Source organism: Conger conger, chromosome 2 (genome assembly GCF_963514075.1).
Source record: "Conger conger chromosome 2, fConCon1.1, whole genome shotgun sequence".
Lineage (NCBI taxonomy): Eukaryota > Metazoa > Chordata > Actinopteri > Anguilliformes > Congridae > Conger > Conger conger.
The window spans coordinates 48,840,784-48,856,654 of record NC_083761.1 but is presented as its reverse complement, the minus strand read 5'-3'; the positions used below and the strand labels follow the sequence as shown (position 1 = coordinate 48,856,654).

The following is a 15,871-nucleotide window of genomic DNA, read 5'->3' as shown; positions in this document are numbered from 1 at the left end:
TAGTACAAAATAACTAGTACAGTACAAATGTTGTGTTACCATCACATACTGTAGTGCCAGCCTTCAAGTTGCAGGCATCCTGTAGTCTAGTGGCTAAGGTACATGACTGGGACATGCAAGGTTGGTGATTCAAGCCCCGGTGTAGCCAGGGTAAGATCCACACAGCTGTTGGGCCATTGAGCAAGGCCCTTAACCCCACATTGCTCCAAGGGGGATTGTCCCCTACTTAGTCTAATCAACTGTAAGTCGCTTTGGGTAAAAGCATCAGCTGAATGTCAAATTATTATTTTATTATTAAGTTACTAGCAGCCTCTGGAGCTGCCAGTCAGCCTTCAAAAGGTGAGCTTAATATTGGTTTATGTTTCTTTTCTCCCCCTTACTGGTCCTTGCTCTCAGTGAGACAGGCGTAACACTTAATAATGTTGTTATGCTGTTGATGCTCTCTTCTGTATGCAGCAGTAATTTTCCAATAATCCTTGTTTTTCTGACTTGGGAGGCAGCAGTTGCTTATATCTACTTCATTATATTCTTGTTCTAGCCCAAATCATCTCTCTGACACCTCACTTGTGTACAGGTATCATACTGTTGCCTCTACAAATGATACTATTCCAAATAAAATGTACATTATTGTCGCCTATTATCCTCCAGTATTTCCAGATGAGCCTTATCTCTTTCCCAGAACTAGCATGCTGACGATTCTGCTGAGTGACTTCAATATCCAACAGCACAATGCCCATTCTACAGATATAAAATGTCAGACTGCTCCTCTGTGTGCTATTCTCTTCCCCGTTCCCATTAGCTATTAACAAGGACCGCCTTGGTTGTGTAACCAGCTCAATTCTAGTCATTAGCACTGTCGTATGCCTCACTTCATAATTGAATTCTGACTATGCCACTGACATCTGAGGGTAGGCAATCCACAGGGTGACATGTGATTAGCCACAGTCACATAGTGGGACATGGTTTCAGTTGGGTGGGCAGTCAACTGCCCAACTACTGTGAAAATGAGCTTCTTTCTTCAGCAAAAGCACTTAGACAATGTGCTGTCATGCACAGCATCAGCAGGGAACTGGAACCATAGATACCTCCATTATTAAATCAAAATGATCAACCCACTTTGATGAGTCTATTTGCTGGTGTACCTGAATGTAGTTCTCGCCAGATTAAATGGTTACCAGTCATGACTCAGGCTGTGCATCAACAAGGCCAGCTCATCATTTTCAGGCTGTTATCAGACTACACCCCAATCAGATCTCTGTTCTGCAAACTTAGACATCAGAATTGCTTGTAAAACATACTCATTTGTGCCCAAAGAGAATGTTATTGTACTTTCAGGGTACATTAGGGAAATGTGATTCTTGAAGAGCAAAAATGTCACTTTATTTGTGAGTGTGATCAATGCTTATCAACTTTTTTTAAGATTGTAGAAGCTTGTGAAAATCTTATGTTGTCAAGACCTTAAACACATACTCACATTTCCTGCAGAGTGTGGAAAAGTCTGGTGTAGGCATGTTTACTGAGTTGCTGTAAAGATGTGGTTTGGGTTGGTAAAAAAAGCAACATTTTAAAAAGCCGCAATAACATAGCTGGGCTATCCTGTAACCTAACTCTGACTAGAACCAGTGAACATATGTTGACTTGCAGAGCATAATGGGATATCCACTTGTTTTCCTTGTGCTGTGCAATATGCCTGTTCCTCAATTGCATTACTTGAAAGCTTGACTCCTTTGGTGATATTATTCATTCATTCCCATCCCTGGTGGGGGAGCCATGTGAAGGCTTGTTATCTCTCAGCTTATCCCGCACCACTAAAGGCACTCCCTGCACAGAAAACCCCAGCCCAGTTATCTTCCATACCACATGCTCTCATACACTGCCTGGCATCCTCACAGAACTGCCCAGTGCTACGACCATCACTTGTCTGAGGAGATACAATGCATCATCCACCCAGTCCACACCGCCCAACCAGACAGTCGTGAAACAAGAACTGCTTTGTTTCTTTAGGTCTGTGGGGCTCACTCTCCTATATTAATTAGCTGTGTAGTTTGAAACCTCGACAAAGATTTTGTCAACACAGATTTGACTATTGACAACAAGTGAAAACAATAATTCCACATTTACAAACTTGACTAGTTTATTAAAAAAAGATTAATTCAGAAAAATACAGTCCTAGAATATTATTTGTGATGTTCGGTACTGATCATATTCGGCTATCAACAGACCCTGCTACTTTATTTCACACATACAATTAATTATTGCCTTCTTTCCTATGGGAATTCTATCATTTTGGCATCAGTGCAAACTATGAAAACCTGAAAATATATATTTTCAAATTACTGCTGATCTTGTTTCTGGGTACATGATGAAATATGAGTTTTTATAGGAAAATGTGTGACCTCTTGCTTTGTATGAATATTACTGTCAACATGGAAATCCCTTGGGTATACTTATTTACCCTTTACGCTAAACTATGTGTTATTTCTGCCCATGTTTCTTCCTGTGACTGTGATGCTGTATATAAATCTATGACACAAGTGCTCTTCCTCCTGGCCCAAATTGATTGCTCCAAGTATGCCTGTGTCTTGACTCTTACTTTCAATTTTCACATCAAATTCATGATCCTCATGGAGGTCTGCCAGGCAGTCAATCTTACAGTTTCATCCTGCCCTCATCATCAGCTCTTTCCTTTGTAAACTCTGGTCAACCTGAAGTTCTTCCCATCCGTGGCCATATACTTCAAATTTACCTCTTCCCCACACTGGTGCTTCAGTGGTAGAAAGAGCTGCACTACTAAAACTGAACTCAAACTGCATTCATGACTGCAAACTTGCCTATTCAGACTTCCGCTTGGTTTCCATCACCAAGACAATGTCATATGCTCTGCACTGTGTACGTATGATGCAGGCTAATGTCGCCCTTATGAACCATTGTTTGGCAAAATGTAAACATTGTGATATATGGTAATATTAATATTAAAGATATTTTAATTGACTGGGATCACACTGGCACGTCCCTGTTAAGGAATGTCATTATGCACATTGATTATTGGTGTACCCTAAAAAAAAAAAGGTTTGTGCTCAAGGCCCAATCGCTATTTAAAAAGCAGTTTTCTACCTGTGTCACAACTATAGGCTATTATTTGCAATACTTAGTTTTAACTCGCTTTCTCAATTATTCAGTTAAATAAATAAAAAGATCCCAAACTTTCAAGTAGCTATGGAAGTAGAAGGTTATCGGGACGCTTGTTTTACCACTTTGCTAAGTATGTCTACTGTGTGACTATTAAGTTGTACTTTTTATTTTCTGAATTATTTTCAAGAAGCACGTGGCCATATATAAGACGTTTTTATCCGTAAATATTATTCGAATAGGCAGCGATTTGGTGTCTACAAACTGGTAGGCTATATCGTTTTCGTCTTCTGTTAGATTGGCTTCCCACAGCAATTTCAGAAATGAATGGCAGCCTAGCACACAACGTCAAGATAGTAATAAGCACAACGTAGGCGGGGATGTTAGATGTAGGGGGCTAGTACTTTAAAATATTGATGCTGGGTTGACCAATAGAGTTAAAGTAGTACATTTCATAACCAACCACACCAGGGATAGAGCGTCAGTCCCACCCCATATAATTAAACAGGACACGAGCGTGTTAGCCTGTTGTCAGTTTTCAGAGATAGGTGGCAGTTTAAGAGAATTGAGGCGGAAAACGTTGTTACTAAGTTGGTAGCCACAATATTATAACCGATGCTTTAATTAATATTTTTTTGTTTATAAACCGACAATAAGATGTAGAGTTCATAGTAGTTTAATACTGTTGACGGTTCTGGCTGAACTTCTGTCCAGAAGACACGGAAAACAGCATAATCGTCACAAAAGAAATTATTCTCTGCAGCGGAGACGAGAGTCTGCTTTGGATAAGCTATCTATGTCAATCACTAGCTTAGCTGCTAGCTAGTTTGTTGATTTCTTTTACAGACTGAGTTTCAAGAAAACTTAAAGTATAAACTCAACGTTTAGATTGCTCGCGAATGCTTTTATACGAAGTGGCGAAGCACTGGCTAGCTAACTTTGAAGCTCGGTCTTGAAAAGTTGCGTGTGTTCGATTCGAGTAGCCTTCGGTGAGGATGTCGTGCCGTAGCGGAATGGGGGTGATAAGGGGGGGCACCACAGGTCTACAACCTCTAAGAGCCACGGTTCCATTCCAGCTACATAACAAAGCACAGCCGGGCCAGAGAGATGCCAAGACAGGTAAAAAGAAGCCACTCCTGGTATGCACAAAAACACGAAGAGTCTGCTTGTGTGGGGTCAGTGTGCCGCAAGAGCTAGTTTAGTTAGCAACATGGCAAGAATGAATGTTAACGTTAACTTGCTTGGGCTTTGTAGTCCTTAGCAAGCCTGCATAGCTGTGGCTGTATTAATATTATCTACGTTATAGAACAGAGTAGAAATGCTCTTCAATTAAATCCACTAAAGTAACATTATGCTAACTTACAATGTTAGCGAACTAATGTTCAGGTCTAAATGCTATTGTTGATGCCAAGTTGCGACAATGAATTATGCATTTGTAGGGGCAGAAAGTTCGCGGGGCTTGTATTTCGGTGAGCTTGACCATATATCGTCCAGAAACTCAACTTCAAAAATTAAACTTGAGAACGCAGCGGCACGACATCTCATTACAATCACGTATGTCTACTTTATCTCTGTATGTCACCGCCTGCTGAGAACTGGCAGCGGAAGCAACCTGAAAGCAATTGTGATTGCTAAACTAAAAAAACTTTGTAACAGTTTAAATATTCCAATACCTATGTCTGCGTTCAGTGAGTTTGTCCTTCAAATTTCTGTGCAGGGATGTTTTTCATCATTTATAGGCGTAATGTAGGCCTTCTTTATGCGTTTTCTGTAAGCTCAAATCATACGTGGATTGGAATTTTAATATTGAAAATGATGCAGAAGTATTTTAATAACGCTTGTTGGCAGCACTGTTATGGCTGACATTTGTACCAGGGGATACTCTTTACTGCTCATGTATGTGTAACCTTACTTCACCCATATTTATTTGAGGTTTTGCAGTTTTAGACATTAACGTTTAATTAATGCATAGAAACGGCATGATTGGAGTTGCTGCTTCAGTGCATCCGCATCTAGGAGATTTTCACAGCAACACACACTATTTGTGTAGTTATTTATCAGACGCTTATCTAAAATGGTTGCGTTTGTTCAACTAAACACAGTGCTTCTTGTTTTGTTCCAGGATTCCCTTCACAAACTCTGAAAGCGTAACCTTATAAATGTAGCTAATGTGGCTGTGCTCTTAAAGAAATCCCACACAAACAGGAAGAGCCATCTCATGTCCAATTGTAGTGAACTCGGATTGCCCCATGCTCGTCTTGTACGCCTGACCCTCAAAAGTGTAAGGTCATGATTTAGGGGTCCAGGCCTGCGTCATTCTGCAAGTTCTTGGCTGTTGCTAGACTTTCTTTGAATCAGCAGAGTGTATTTTTACATCCTGTCAGCTGAGGGTGAATGGTCTTTGTGGTGGTTGGCGGAAGCTCGCCAGAATGATAGCCATAACATTGCATAACTGATCTGCTCCCTGCTACACCACTTGCACCTGTTGAAGATTATCCAGTTGGCCATTATTTATGGGTGTATATATAGGTACTCAGCAAGAAGCTCACAGGCTTTATTAAAAAAATAAAAACATATTTTTCCCATTCTTAAGTACTGTCAGTTTGTTCTTTCCCCATTCCACTGTCTTTGTTTTGGATATTTGGTGTGGTAAACCACCATGTCACAAGTAATCTTGTTCACAAGTCGGCTGGCTCTAATCCCGTCACTTGTTTCAATAAAGTGTCCAGTAAGGGCAGGGATGAACTACAAATCCATATTAAAAACTAGAGTAATGCCCTGACACTGGGCAGTCATTTTACTGTTTCAGAAAGAGCTCTGAGAAGTTCAATGTTTGTAGGATTGTGTGGGATAACAGCTTATTGTTGCTTAAGGATGGCACAGGTTTTTTCCAACAAGAAGAGTGGTGTAGTGCCACACTTCTTTGTCTTGTGCCATGCTATATAATTTATTGTCCCACTCTGAATACCTATGAGCGCTGTGCTGCTTTAGACTGATTAAATTATTTTCATTAGAATAATGCTGAAGTACTTGCAAGGTTTAAGATGACAAGGTTTGAGTTTCAACTCCGTCTCTTAGAACTGAATGACTATTGTATGTCCGGAAACAAAGTGACCATGTTACAAGTAAGCGCCTTTGACAAAAGTGCCCGTTCCCAAAGAATGAGCCCATGGTCAGCATGGTAGCTTCCTTAAAGTGATGGCTTGCCATATTGCTGCATATTTCAAAAAATGGTTATGTCTCACTGGGGATACAGTCTGAATAGTGTTGTTGATACAGGATTTTGCTATAGTTACGTTATTTTATATGTTAATGGCTCATCTGATTTTCACCAATATTGGCCATATTCTCATGCCCTCCCTATATTATCATAATGAAGCTTTGAAGCTCCCATCTTTTCTCTGTCCCTGACTTCCATCATTGTTTAAGGGATGCAAACTTTTCCCTCTCAATCAGCTGAGAAGACCAAATCGCGGCCCCCGAAACCAAGCATCCGTCGCACCCTGTCTCTGGACACCATCGTCGGACCGTACCTGCAGGGCCAGTGGCCGAAGGAGCTGGACAGCCAGGGGATCTACAGCACGAACGACAAGGCCACACAGGTGAGTTACCATGAGCCCCCTTCTGGAACAAGAAAAGACAGCAAAACTCTTTGCGCATTTGAAATCAACATTTCCCACCTTCTCAAAGAAAAATGATTGTGCGTGTTGGTTTACATGTGAATATTTTGCCATTTCTAATGCACTACACTGAGTTTGGCGCATAGGTGTGAACAAACTGATGACACACCTTAGTAGGTTGTAATTGAATGAGTCAACTGAATGATTGTTTGACTTGTGGCTTGAAACAGAGGCTCAATTGACCCCGAGGACTGAAATGTGTACATAATAACAATCTGATGCAGTTTATTTTTTTATAAACAGCCGTTAAGCAGTTTATTTTGACCTTATGCGCTTTATAACCGCTGACTTTGCCCCATTTGATAACCAAGGATTTGCAGATGTTGTTTTGACTAAGTATATTGATTTCTCCTTGATGGACCTGCACATGACTTGAAGCAGAGGTCTTTAAACCTATCGTGTGTGGTTATGAATTTGGGAGGAAGTATGAACTCCGTTTGTCTGGAAATCTTGAAATTATGCCAGACTTGCATTTTTCATTATGTCTATTCCAACTATTTTGTTTTGAAATGCATCATCTCCTTGTTGCTGTACCTGCCAACACATTTATCAGATGTATTCTGCAGAAGGGATTTTGTTTTTTCTTTTTAAGTATCATCCTTGACTTGTGTCCAGTTATACATTTTCATTTGTGCACAAGATAAGAACTTCATAAATAACCGGGTTCAGGGTTGCTGAACAGGCGTAAATGTAATTTCTTGTAACTATCAGCACGTCTTAAAATGTGCCAGTCTAAGCAGAGAAGCAATGTAGTAAATGCATGTTAAATGGTAGATACTGATCAGATCAGAATGATCTGATCAGAATTGAAGACATGTAGTCTAAAGTCAGCAGTTAACACTGCAGGAGAATGAGTGAACAGGGACAGGCACTGTGGCTTTTGCAGTACTGCTGAAGCGGTGGCTTCACAAGCCTGGCGTTGCAATCACGAAGCATTGCTACTGCGACTCAATTTGTGCTTCTGAATTAATTTTGTCAAGGGGTGCCCACATAATAGCAGCTTTTTCCAGAGTTTTGCCGTTAAACGTTTGCTCGCGACCCACCGCTTGTGCCGAGACTCTTCTGACGCGACTTTCCGGAAGGGTCCGTGACCGAGCCAAGGGCATTGGGACGGCGCAGAGCCCGTGTTTCCTGAGGACAGACTGATGGAAAACCGCAGGCGTATACGAAACGCACGGTGTCAGCTGATGGGGCTTTTCAAGGCGAGCTGCGCCCGGCTCTGCAAATGACAGCTGTGCCCACATCCTCCCTGCGAGGACGCCTCGACCGTGCAGGGCTCGTGTGTGCGAGGCGTGGGAGCTTCAGCTTTCAAGAGGCATCCTCTGAATCTTGTTTGTCGTTATTTTCTCTCTCTCTCTCGCCCCCCCCTTCATACTTGCGGAAAAAAAGTGTTTCATCTGCGTGCGCGTTTGCAGTAATAAAGCCACTACACAGCTAGGCTGAGCAGGTGTTGACCTGGCACCTGGGTGTGACACTACGGAGATGTATCACTGACTTATTCAAATTAACCACTCGAGCAATGGTTTCAGGAGTTCTGTACATGATGATAACTGTTTTGAAACTAAAAACATCTCCTCAACCGTGTTAACTTCAGTTACATGCAGATCAGATGGTCCTGAGTATGCATTTTATTTCACTTCTTTTCAAGATGGTGTTCTTCCTGTGTTTGAGAGGGGCCCACTGCCTTTTTCTCCACCTGAATCACACTAACTGGACTTAAAGATGTTCATATTTGATTTCATTATAATCTCTAATCCATTGTCATTGCTGGTATTTGATCAGCTCGGTTGTGAAGTGCATGATAATTGCTCGCCCTTTACAGACCGGTTGCTTACGTAGGACTGTGGACCACTGATGATGTGGCAGTTGATGGTGGTGGTTCAGTCTTCTTGTCTCTCTCTGCAGACACCCTCTTCATGGACGGAGGAAGTTCAGGGCAGAAGAGGGGGAGGGGTGCACAAACGTTCTGCTTCCTGGGGCAGCGCTGAGCACCTAAGGGAGGCAAGTACTTCCAGTTCAAGCCTTCTGGGCCATTGCTGCTGTTCAGTCATTTTCATTCATCTCCACCCTGTTCTTGCAAAATGGTAGACATGGAAACCATTATGTTGTTTTCCATTATGTTGTAAACAGTCATACAACATTATTGGTCACGTCACGGTAGCATTTAACCATTTGCCAAATATTCTAAGCATTTATCACACAACTAAATGACAAACAGACTGATATTTACTTGCTGTTTTGAAACTTTCTTTATGATGTCGGAGCTGATGGCTTAATTGAGCCAAACATTTCTTAAGGATTTTTTATGTTTTCTGACAAAAGTAAGTGTATGTTGATGTCAAAATTAGGGGTGTGAATGGATAAAAGTTTAAACGGTTAACCAAAACCGTAAACAAACAAACGTACAAAAAATTACTAACCGATAACCGTTTTTTTTTTTTTTAGAAGCTGAAATTTTAAGCTGAATTTAAAATAAATGCACTTTCACCATATTGACCAAACACACAGATTTGTCGATTGCAAGAAATATTCTGGCTGCGTAATAACTTCCTGTCAGTCTGTTTACATTCTAAGCTAGCACTCAACAAGCTCAAGAATGCAAACACCACAGGGGATTGAATGCTGCTGTATTATAGTTATCAAAGTGAAGTGTTTTAAGTCTATAGCTGTGGTTCACTTATGGTATATTGAATGGCGTTTCTTAAGGTTCACAAAGATTCTGTGTTTATTTGTTGACATACAAATTCTAATAGCTAATAGCTTTCCACTATGCTGTATACATAAAAACAAATAAAGCGACATCTGTTGCACACAACATAGTTTAAAAATAAAGGCTATAATTGTGTGTAACCACTGTTCATTTTATTAAATCCCAAGAATTTTCCAACAATTTATTTTGTTAAGTACAACTTAACTAATTTAATAATGCAATTACTATCCAATGTTTTTGTTTTTGTGTTTTATACGTCTAATGTTTGCTAGAGCTAGTTTACCAAGATTTTCCAGGATAGTAGATTAACTATTTCTAAAATCAAGTAGAATTGTTGGCATAAAATGAAAATCCCGAGACCAGTAGCCCGTCATATCCATCGGATATTGAAAGCAAAAATGCCCTGCTTTAAACTGACCACATTAATCGTATCACCACAAAGATTGCCCAGCGCCATACATGCTGTTATATAACAATTTAAGCCATATTGTGTCAAGACCATGAAAGTAAAATCATTAGAGCAGTCAACTATGGTATGTGTACAAAATCCCTGCATAAAATAGACCAGATTTATCGTGTCACCACGTTCTGTTGCTTCATATCACACAAATATTGGAAATTATCAACCAGCATGGACGTAACCTACACGGCTTTAACTACTCTGCTGGACATCTGTGAGCATGATGTAAATGTAAATATTTAATTTGGCAATTAGGCTATGATCTGACTTACAATGTTGGCATTTAAATTGAACTATTTAAGATGGCTAAAAATAAAGTTTGAAATTGGAATAAAAATTGTTAGTAGGATACTCCAGTTATATCATAAATAAGATTTATGGGGTATCAGTTACACTGTTAACCGTTTACGAAATGGGATGGTCAAAGTTTACAAAAACTGAGGATTTGTCACATCCCTAGTCACAATACTGTTTCACTCACAAATAACTAGCTAATAACTGGATAATAATAGACTAACTGATTCTGAGACCAGGTCCCACTGACTAGGAAGCAGCTGAAGCACTGTGTTGGCCTGCAGTGCTGGATGGGGTCGGCTGACTTGCTCTTCCTCTTAATTCTCTTGTAGATCGCTAAACTGAAACACCAGCTGCAGCAGCGCTCCAAACAGGGGTCCCGCGGGGGCAGAGATAGAGATCGGCACCAGCCTCCCCTATCTGGGAGCCATTCCCCTGGGGCTACACAGGTACTGCACCTGCGCCATGCACCATTTCTTACCGTCTTTCATTTGGGGTAACCACTTCCCTTTCTCTTAGGTGGGGTATGCATGCGCATCTGTGAGTGCCAGAGCTCACTGTATACGTTTGAAATATCTTGGGACAGACTTTTTTTCTTCTTGATTTGGCTCTCTACTAGTTTTATATTCATTATCAAGCAATTCAAATGTGCAAATTTTCCTCTTTTATGGGAGTGTTTTTATTTATTTTGGTTTTACAATGCAGAAATTCCTGCACTTTTTATACATTTCAGGTTGCCATATTTGGGACAAGTTTCTGATTAGTCCAATTGTGTTGAGTTGCATCCTTAGTCCAGGTATAAGAAAGATCTCGGTGTCTACCAGAGTTGCGCCAATGAACGTTAAGGAAGGAAGCCATTTTGAGGCTGAGAAATAGCATAAACGGTCGGAGACAGGCCAAACTATAGGGTTACCAAAATATACTGTTTGGAACATCATTAAGAAAGAGAGCATTCGTAAGCTCAGTAAATTGCAAAAGGGACTGGAAGGCCAAAGACGACTTGAACTGTTTATGACCAAAGAATTTTCACTATTATGAAGCAAGCTTGACAGATCAGAAACACCCTTCAAAAGGCAGTCGTGGTTGTGTCAGTGACTACTGTTGCAGAAAACTTGCACAAACAGAACTACAGAGGCTACGCTACAAAATGCAAACCACTAGTTTAAAAAAAAATGCATATAATAAAAAATACCTTAAAGAGTTAGGGATGAAGGTCTTGGGGGCAGATGAAACCAAGATAGACTTTTATCAGATATAAAATAGCCATAGCCAAAACCACCTATGCTTGATGCAGCCCCATGTGAAACATGGGGGTGGGCGTGTTTTGGTTTGGTTTTGTGTAGCTGCCACAGGTGCTGGCTCACTTGTCTTCATGCTGCTATTTGTGGGAATTATATTTGTTACTTTGCATTTTTTCTACAGTTTTACTGAAATGTGCAGGTGGGTTCAGTTTTTGGCTGAAAATGGCTGTTCCTATTCATTGACTCTTCATAGCATATTCAGTGTATTTCTGCTCAATTTGTTCATCCACTCAGGCACTGTGACCAGAATGTCCTCATTGTGGTTCACTGAGGACAGAATTTCAAAACGTGTTGGGAACTCTGATTTTGAAATTCATACGGGGGAGGGCACAGGAGGCAGAATTAAGGACTTTCAAGTTGTCATTAATTTCATGCTTTTCAGTGTTTGTTGGCTGATGTATAAAACTGCTGAAAAAATTTGTTTTGGTGCCACGGTTTAGCAGATGGTACTAGCAAAGTGTTACATGGCACATAATTGGTATGCTTTGCCTTGTATGAAGAGAGGGTACATTTATTTATTTTTTATTTAGTTTTGTAAGCAGGCAAGTTGTGGCTTTTGTTTGAAGATGGTTTGTATTCTAAAAAGACTTTGTAAACTTATCGACTGCCTTCTCGGACCACTAGATTGGCCTCACTCTGGCTAGCCTATTAAAACTCACTTTTTTATATAACATGCATGTGCATTGATCGGCCCCTGGCCCTGGATGTATGCGATGCAGAGCAGCGGAGAGCTCTTCTGAAGAGCACTGAACAGTGGGAGCTTGCCCTCTGGGTGGCTCTGCATGCAGAGAGGAAGTGGGGAGCAGAGCTGCACGCCCTCGGAGCGGGCCTGGCACGCGGGCCGGCTTTGCGCACGCCGGGGCTCCGGTTAGCCGGCTGTCCGCCCCGCAGCTCAGAGAGCAGTAAAGGAACCCCCTCCCAGGTGGACCGGTGAAGACCACACGCTCTCAGAAAACCCGTCGGGAGGAAATGAATCCGGTCGCAGAGTGAAGCAACAGGAAAACGAGAGATAAAAACACACTTCTGCTTTTCTGCGCCGTCGCCCTTTATTACCGCTGCCGGCCGTTCTCAGGGCGTGAGCCCGCAGAGGCGGCCTAGCAACCGGCCAACTGTGAAGTGAAAACAAATGAGCCAAGTTAGAACGGAACAGGAAGGTTGCAGTAAAATGGGTCACTGTAAAGGAAGTGGCCTTTCTGTAGAGCTGGCACAAGACTTCTGTGTGTAATGTGTGCTCCTGCTCTTTTCTCAGACGATGCCCCTGCCCGTACCCCTGACGCCCCTCAGCAAGCTGACTCCCCGCCTGCGCCACAGCGTGGAGGGGCTGAACCAGGAGCTGGAGGGCGTGTTTGTGTGCGAGACCCCTGAGGAACAGCACAGGGTGAGCCTCCCCGGCCACGCGGGGTCCCTGCCTCGGCTTCGTCCGGACCGCAACAGAATCTCTGTGAACCTAAAGAAACGCCATCAGTATGCCATAAGTGAACCACAGCTATAGACTTAAAACACTATACTTTGATAACTCGATGTTGTCAGCCGTGACATCCTGTCTTGATTTAATTTCACGTCGTCGTTGCTGTAGCAGTTCAGTTGGTGGGTCTCAATCCTGGTTTCGTAGAGCCACGGGGTGTGTTTCTGTAGCTTTTGCCATTACTCAGCGCTTGAGTAGCGAGCAGTTGTTCAGTTGAATCGGTTCATTACGAGGCTGACTCGGGTCAACTGGTTCCTTGGCTGCCGTCTTACGGCAAAAACAGAAACCAGCTGACTCTGGCTCTCCAGTGGCTCTCCAGCTGCATTGGGATTCTCCCGGTTTTACTGCGGTGTGACTGATTTTAGCTCTTTGTGATTTTTCCCTTTAGATTCTGGAGGTTCCAGATGGCCACAAAGCCCCCGTGCCCTCCCAGAGGTGCAGCAGTGGCCCCCCGAGCTGCGCCTCCCCCGCGCTCCTCTTCACCTCCGCCTCCCGCTGCTCCTCCCTCTCCCCCTGCACCCTCGGAGAAGGAGACGTGGCCACGGAAGCTGATGCAGGTCGGTCTCGCAACGCGCCCGCCGCCCCCGAGCCGTTCTGTTAGCCCCGTTCTCTGTTAGCCCCGTTCTCTGTTAGCCCCGTTCTCTGTTAGCCCCGTTCTCTGTTAGCCCCGTTCTCTGTTAGCCCCGTTCTCTGTTAGCCCCGTTCTCTGTTAGCCCCGTTCTCTGTTAGCCCCGTTCTCTGTTAGCCCCGTTCTCTGTTAGCCCCGTTCTCTGTTAGCCCCGTTCTCTGTTAGCCCCGTTCTCTGTGGCCACAGAGTGAAAGTGCTTGTGTCTCTGTTTCCCTCCGTGCAGTGGAGCTGGTGAGCTGCGGGATGGTGCGTCCGTCGCCCTCCCCGCCCCTGAACTGCGCAGAGCCCTCTCCTCTGGAGCTGTCCTCCTCCCCGCGTCCCAACAAGAGCTACTCCTTCCAGAGGGAGCCCCCGGAGGGCTGCGAGAGGGTGCGCGTCTGTGAGGAAACCCTGTGAGTTCACTCCCGTATACACACCTGCATGCTGTAGCTCTGAGCTCATGCTACGAATGTAGTCCTCGACCAGTGGGTCAAAAACTGTGCAGTCCATAAGTATTTGGACAGTGGTATAATTTCTGTTCTTTTGGCTCTGTACTCCAGTGCGTTGGGTTTGAAATGAAACCATGAATATGAGGTTAAAGAGCAGACTGCCATGTCGGGGCAGGAGTTGCATGCCTCTTCATACACAGTCCCTCAATTGGCGACCAAAAGTAATTGGGCAGTTGGCCTCGCAGTACCGCTGTCCAAATAATCATGGACTGCACTGTTTATTTTGGATTTGAATACTTTTCTGCGCTTGATTGATCTTGCTTGGTGCGATTCAGCCAACCAAGTGAACCAGATGGTGTGGTTTACACTCCGCTTCTGCTACTCAGGGGTGTGTGTGTGTGTGTGTGTGTATGTGATCAATTGTACAGAGCTTTGGATACATGCCAACCGTTTATCATTCTGAGAGTATTTCATGGGTTCCACTACACCAGACAAGCTCAGTAAAGTGCAGAAATGTTTTTGAATTCAAAACAATTACGTATTTAACCCCGATCTGACATACACGCACATTCACATGGACTTGGGTGACTTCAGTCTTGAGGACAAGGGACTGGTTTGGGACTTTATACACAGCATCCTGACTTTGGGGTATATTGCCTGCTTTGGCTGACACCTCAAGGTGTGATATCAGTAGATGGTGTATCTATGCACTACGCCCCACTGGAGGCTTTTTGAAGCAAAAGGGTTGTGCTGTGACCCTAGAGGCATCCTGTGTCTTAAGTACTGAGATACGAGTGTGGTTTTCTGAAATGAACCGGCTGTTGAGCGGATTGTGAAAATGTGTGGCCATGTTCCAGGTTTGTGTACGCGTGTGCTTTTTCCTCACTATCTGTTCCCTTTCCTCCCCGCCAGCTCTCCTTGTCTGGGCCAGGCCTCCTTCCTCTCATCCTGTCCTGACCCCAACAAGGTGAACTTCACCACCCACGGAGGCTCGGCCTTCTGCCCCGTCAGCCTGCTGAGGCCTCTGCTGCCCTCCATGGACATCTTGTTCCGCAGCCTCTCTGTCTCCCCTGTCACCGGCTGCTCTGGCCAGGGGGGTGCTTACCAGCCGGCCCCGCCCGGGGTGGCCGTGTACCTGGGGCCCCTCTCAGACTCTGCCACCACTGCCATGTAAGGGGGCTCTGCCATGGGAGAGGGAGAAGAGATGAGCAAATGGCAGGGGTGCAGACTCGACTGCTGGTGATGAGTCTCCCAGTCTTTCATCTCGTCACCGGTCAGTTTGAAACTGCACCACGCGGACTTCCTGTTCACTCGAGATTGATTGTGGCTCCAAAAAAGTGTGTGTGTGTGTGTGTGTGTGGGGTGGGGGGGGTAGTTTTTCTGAGATGACACCAAAGCCACTGTGCCCTGCTTCTGTCAAGTCCACCAGCAGGATGTTAGTTGACCAAGGAAGGATTTATCAGGGAAATAGTTTGAATTCCATCGCCCTTGCAACCCCCCCCCCCCCAAAAAAAAACGACGATGGGTTCTTCATTTCAAGTTCATGGTCCTTTTAGAAAAAAGGGCAGCCAGTGAGAACTTGCTTCCCTGTATTGCTGCTCGCATCCACATTCAATGCACTTGCCAGACACTCCGTGGGCCTTTAGGTCTGAAACTGATAGCCAAGGGACCGATTTTTTTTTTTTTTTTTTTTTTTTTTTTTTTTGTGATACTCATATTTTCTTCAAAGAAAATACTGGACTATTGGGTAGGGAATATCTCTCACCCAATAGCTGT

General features: G+C 43.6%; 1 protein-coding gene across 1 annotated transcript; it reads left to right on the top strand.

The window, feature by feature from the left end:
* The first annotated feature begins 3,683 nt into the window (after positions 1 to 3,683).
* On the top strand, positions 3,684 to 15,612 carry LOC133122695 (protein FAM117A-like). Its single transcript, XM_061232798.1, has 8 exons — positions 3,684 to 4,248; positions 6,586 to 6,731; positions 8,715 to 8,810; positions 10,606 to 10,722; positions 12,824 to 12,952; positions 13,428 to 13,596; positions 13,891 to 14,059; positions 15,008 to 15,612. Exons 1-8 carry the CDS (start codon positions 4,125 to 4,127, stop codon positions 15,267 to 15,269), a joined length of 1,212 nt encoding a protein of 403 aa, XP_061088782.1. The 5' UTR covers positions 3,684 to 4,124; the 3' UTR covers positions 15,270 to 15,612.
* The last annotated feature ends 259 nt before the right edge of the window (positions 15,613 to 15,871 follow it).

Excerpts from the sequence above, each read along its gene's own strand:
- LOC133122695 (XM_061232798.1), top strand. The coding sequence starts at position 4,125 with ATGTCGTGCCGTAGCGGAATGGGGGTGATAAGGGGGGGCACCACAGGT. Across the intron at positions 12,953-13,427 it reads CCCCTGAGGAACAGCACAGG|ATTCTGGAGGTTCCAGATGG; the intron begins GTGAGCCTCCCC and ends TTTTCCCTTTAG. Across the intron at positions 13,597-13,890 it reads GGCCACGGAAGCTGATGCAG|TGGAGCTGGTGAGCTGCGGG; the intron begins GTCGGTCTCGCA and ends CCCTCCGTGCAG.